This window comes from Haliotis asinina, chromosome 1, assembly GCF_037392515.1.
Source record: "Haliotis asinina isolate JCU_RB_2024 chromosome 1, JCU_Hal_asi_v2, whole genome shotgun sequence".
Classification (NCBI taxonomy): domain Eukaryota; kingdom Metazoa; phylum Mollusca; class Gastropoda; order Lepetellida; family Haliotidae; genus Haliotis; species Haliotis asinina.
Window position 1 is genome coordinate 20,966,698 of NC_090280.1, and position 5,816 is coordinate 20,972,513.

General features: G+C 40.2%; 1 protein-coding gene across 1 annotated transcript; it reads left to right on the forward strand.

The window, feature by feature from the left end:
• The first annotated feature begins 720 nt into the window (after positions 1-720).
• LOC137273969 (uncharacterized) lies at positions 721-4,248 on the forward strand. The gene is made up of 3 exons (XM_067806903.1): positions 721-1,029; positions 2,276-2,408; positions 2,736-4,248. The coding sequence occupies exons 1-3, from the start codon at positions 733-735 to the stop codon at positions 4,199-4,201; spliced, it is 1,896 nt and encodes a 631-aa protein (XP_067663004.1). The 5' UTR covers positions 721-732; the 3' UTR covers positions 4,202-4,248.
• The last annotated feature ends 1,568 nt before the right edge of the window (positions 4,249-5,816 follow it).

The window sequence follows — 5,816 nt, forward strand, 5'->3', positions numbered from 1 at the left end:
GGCCAGAGTACCAAGGTAATTCCTACCACGAAGGTAATTCCTACAATGGCATGTTTAGTGATATCAGCGGTTTTACAAGAATTTCAGTGCTATCTTATCATGCCTAGTGTATGGTCACTCCTTAAGTGTCGAGCTGACCAAACAGAGCAACCTTTATACTTCACGGCATATTTACTCACAAATGGATTAACAATTTTGTAAAAATCCAAAAATGGTGTGAAAACCGACACCTGTCATCGAGGGATTATCTGAGATTTAGACGATCTTTGCGTATGGTTTCTTGTTCCGTACTGTGATGCAATGGTGCACCTTCCCAGCGTAAAAGGGCACATTTGGGAATATTCTTTAACACTGTTTTTGGAGAAGGAGGACGTTGGTGAATCAAGGGCTGCGATTTTCGTTGCAGTCATTTTGGTACGAAGACTCATTTTGGTGTCATCACTGTTTTTACCAAATTCCACACAAATTACACTCGTTTGCACCAATACCGAATCTGAAATTATTAAACACTTCAAGTGCTTCGTTCGGGTTCAAAACGTAGATCTCTCCATCAACGTATTTAAACATGCAGTTTCAAGTATCTGCTGACTTCTTAATCCCTTGACATACGGTGACATTTCAAATTTCTATACGAAGTACCTTAAATCTGACTCTGACGTAGAGTAATTGAGTCTATATTTGTAATGGGGATTGTTCGGCTGATAAGATAACAACATTCTTTCCTACGAATGGATGGATATAAGAGGTCTTCTTTGCACGGATTCCGCCGCTACACTATTTAACGTGAAAGCAGTCGAGATGAAAAGGTTGACACTTTTCGTGTGTCTACTGTGCAGTGCAACATGCGATTACACAGTGACCATTTATCCTGAAATTCTCAAGATTGGAGCCGTTACACATTTCAGCCACGGACGATGGAATGGTAAGAATGGACTGGACTCACCGGCAAGTATTCCTCATGTTAAGGAGGTTGGAGCGACGGCAGCCCGGTGGTTGAACAGAGATATGGCAGGGGGACTATTTGAGAAGGTGGGACATTGAATGTATACGGGAGCCGTACACTTTTTGTGTGTATATTTAGCTGATCAACATAGTGTTTTACATATTTGTATCTGTGTGACTGATCCAATGATATCAAGTCTCACATTTCTCAAATATTTTTTCGTCTTCACAGATACTACTGAACAGGCAGGGGATATTCAATAAAACAGATGTCCAAACTATTGACATTTTATATCATTAATGTCGATTAGGTGCCTGACTGAGGGTTTGGGTTCGTATCCCTGATGGAAAAAAATACCCGAATTTATATTTTACTAAAAAAATGTAATCCCAAATATAAGATAGGTTAAGTTCAAGGAAATCCTTTGAAATCTCACAATTCTCCTACGTATCAAACGTTCACACCCACTCGTGTGAAAGTAGCCACTTTCTTCAGGCAACTATTCTAAACTAGATTTTGCAAAACATTCTATTCTGTTTGAAGATACTGTCTGCACGTGACCTGATGTATTGCAAAGCGAATTCGAGGCATTGAAAAAGATTATTGTCATGAGGAAACTCATGGTTTCATGGAGTGAAAATTGGTGAATTTTTAACAAAACGTGTCAACAAAACGCAGCTAACTGATACACTTGCAGTTCATCTGCATGGATTTTGCAGATGTTTTCCCCAATTTAGTAGAGACATACATGTCCGATGTAACCACATATATAACACACATAGTGAGTGCTTTAAGTGAGTCTAAATCTTGATGGGTAGTATATTATCTAAGTCCATATACAACCATACAGCATGTATGGTAAGTAATATCACCTCAAAATATTATCTGTTTCATGCTTTTGTTTTTGAAGTTTGAAATGTTGACGTCTTAGCGTGCGTGCACGCATGCACGGACACTCACTTGACAGTTACTCACTTGACAGTTACATTTAGTAGTTAGTGAGTAGAGTTTCATGCTGCCTGTTGACGAAAGTTGATACTGAAATGGTAAAGACACTGTACCAAAGTGAGGAATGTTAAGACACTGTGCCCAAGTGAGGAATGTTAAGTTTTCTTCAGGATGGTCTAACACACTGAACAGTGAACTATTAATTGCACAACTTGTATCGAACTTTGGACTGAACACATGCCAACGTTTTCCTTGATACTGTCGACTTGTGAGGCTATCTATACCCTGGCTCTACTTAACACTAAACATTCAGCAAAGACGTTACGAGTCGTTTTAGATGCGATGAGGTAAATATGAAGAAATGTGTATTCCATTACGTGTCAGGCATCTGAAGACATGAACAAGAAGGGCTACCCTGACCCGAAGTACTTTCAGACCCATCAAAAAGAAATCTGTACCAAATATTTGGACAATATGAATGGATATCAACATCCTGAAGTTGTCATGGAAATAAAAGGTAGGTCAGTTTATCATCTTGGTTTGAATGAAATGTTTCATGTCTAAAATGTTTTCACGGGAAAGTAAGAGAGAGGAGAGGGACATTGAGAGGGAGAGGGACATTCAGAAGGTAAGGGCGAGGGAAAGAGAGAGGGTGAGGGAGGGAGATAGAGGGACAGTAAGAGTGAGAGTGAGAGGGACATCGCGATCGAGAGGGGAAGGTGAGGTAGATGATCAATGAGAGGGTGAGGATGGGGAGAAGGACATTGAGAGGAGAGGGAGGGCTAGAAACAGTTGTACATCGTCAATATTTGCCAGCATCATCCACCAATTGATCTGCATCCAGGTATCACTTGGCCTCACTGGATGGACACCTCTGCACACCACGGATTCTTCCCCAACAACATCGATGCTGCTGCTGAGTTCGTCTTCCTGTTGGTCGACGCAGTCAACAAAGGAACCAAAGGACAATCACCTAAGTTCTTCGAAGTCATTAATGAACCTGGAAGTCAATGGAAGAACACAAATTGGACAACCTTTATCACATTCCATCAGCTTGTTGCTCAGAAAATCAAGGCAAAATATCCCAATATGAAGATAGGAGGTCCAACGTTAACTGGAGCTTCTGCTAATTTTGATCGTGATGACTTCAAGATTTGGAATAAGTCGGCAGATTTTTTAGACATGGCTCTGACTCATGGCTTAGATTTTTTCTCATTTCATTCCTACACAAATATGCATGTAAGTGGAGGGGCGCATCATTTCCATAGAAATTCTGAATCCAAGATATTTGGTCTTCTAGATCTGGTTGAGAGCTACTCCAACAAGAAGATGGGTACTCAGTTCAATGTCATTGTGAGTGAATTTGGTCTTGGGCCATTAACAGGAATTGATGAACAAAAACCATCCACCTTCCTTGACTGGGCATATATTTATCAACACAATGCACAGATATTCACCTTTCTACAACGTCGGGATGTCATGAGAAAAGTGGTAGCTTTCTTGCTCACATACACTGATCTCAAAGGGCAAGCAAGTATTAACTATAGCATTCTTGACAAGACCCACAAGGAGAGGGACATTGCCCAGGCTTTCAAGTTCTGGAAGAATTTCTATGACAAAATGACGTATTTGCGAGTAGACAGTCAATTCCATAATGCTGAGAGAAAGATTGTACCTCACGTTTTAGTTGATCAACGCAACGGCAGCCTTACCATTCTCCTACATAACTATGACCAAAGGCCAAGTCATGTGAAGCTTTCTTTTGACAAGGGTTGGTTTCATCCGACAAGTGGAAAGTCCACTTGTGAATATCTGAATGCACAGAAGAAGGCAACGTTAGCTACAAACCAGCCAGTTCACGTCAGTAATTCCATGGTCACCGTTCCTGCTGAGGCGAGTTGTTACTTCCAGTTCCACACAAGCCACAGCTTCGCCCATGCTCCCACTGTGACCCAGAATACATACTACTCTACCGACATGGTTGTCCCCATTCACAACACCGTCGTCGAAGTTAAAGTAAATATTCCGAGCACTGGCAACCTTGACTTTGTTCGTCTGAGGGTTAGTGTCAGTTTCAGCATAAAGTCTCCCCATCAGAAACTAAAGACGGTGGCAGTAAACAGCCACACGTTGACGTCCTTCTATAGTCTAAATACCCACAACGGTCCGGATGAAGCAACTGTCTGGGAGGTGTTTGAGTACAACGTCCCCACCAAGGTTGTACACCAACACAACAACGACGTCAAACTTAGCTTCTCTGAGACCGGGGGTTATGTATCAACGGTGGCAGTGATTGCTGGAAGTCACTGATGGTGATGTAAGGGATCCGAGTGATTGAATAAATAGTTAGTAACATACTTACTTCAATTTGTCACGCTCTGAACATATTATGTTATTTCCCCTGCTAGTGTGTGCGCGCGTATCTGTGAATGCCACTAGTCTTGTGAAAAACAACTGAAGAGTAAATGCACGCTTTCAACTACATGATGTAGGTAGCAATACATCTACATGTACGAATGACAATTTTTATGAACTATTAATTATCAGGAGCATCCCAACCATATTACTGACTTCAAGAATACAAAATAACGGACATTAACTTGACACAGAGACTATATGTTAGATTTCAGTATAGACAGCGAAAGTTGCACTAAATTTAAGAAAACGTTTCTACTTAAAAGGCAATTGTACCAAAATATAAGACAAAGAGTATCTGCATTTGAATAGAGGGAAAATCCCAAATCGCTCCTGTGACAGGTAACATTGATGAACACACAAAATGGATCAGTGATTCGTTTCCAAATGCTTGGAAAAGAAGTACTATTTGGTTTCTCTCTAAATCTGGGCAGGAGAATGATGCCATCGACCGATAATCTCTAAAATATTTACGTTCATACCTCAAGACTGCCAAATTGTTGTGATAATATAGTATTATTAATGACTTTAGACAAACATTTCGACTATTTAGTAAGAGATTTTACTGCCTCTTTGTGAAGTTTTCAAAAGCATGGGGCTCCATCACGCATGTCACAGTGCAATATTTCACATATATGAACACTGGATGATTCCATGCAACGCAATGGCAAAATACCATCCAATATGGGAACAAAACAAAGCAAAAATCACAATGGGTTTAATAGTGCAGCTGCGGTTTTTTGCTGACAAAAGACCTTGGGTAAAAACAGGTACGAAAGATGAGTTCTCACTCAGCAGAACAAATGTCTCTTTTACAATAATATTGAGTTTTCAGCTGCATTAGTGTTACAAAACCCTGGCGCTTTATCATGGATGAAAATATGTTCTGGATTTGATGTTAGCTGCTTCGATTGGGCGAATAGCAACGATCATGGCATGGGCGAGAAACAATCAACTCCACATGCATCGTGATGCCGAAAGAATGTGCGAGTTATATTTGATAGATCTATTTTCTCGGGAATTAATTACATGGCGTGATGAGGTAAACGTTATTGTCTTTATACAGAAATAACCATATTTAGCGAGTTTATTTTGATATTGTTAGATAAACCTTCCAACATTGACAATGTTGACAGCCGTAGGTGACGCGTATGGGCGTTTTTAAGTGACAAGACACGTTTGAAAATACGCATTCATAAGCAGAATCTGAACTCATATACACTGGAGGAAAACGACTCATGATCAATACCTAAATAATGCAGATCATGAGACAGTATCACAATATTTGTAATTGCACCCACCCTTGATGAAACCGGAAGCACGTACACGGCATGGCACACGTGGAGGTAAGGATACACGAGTTGGAAAATGACTATTGACACAATTTATAAATTGATTCCTGTAAGATCCATACTACATACCAAAATTAACCTTTCCATCATCTTCAGTTGTTTACTGTTATTTGTGTTCAATAGCAGTTGTCATTTGTTGCTTGTGTTGTGGTATTTTT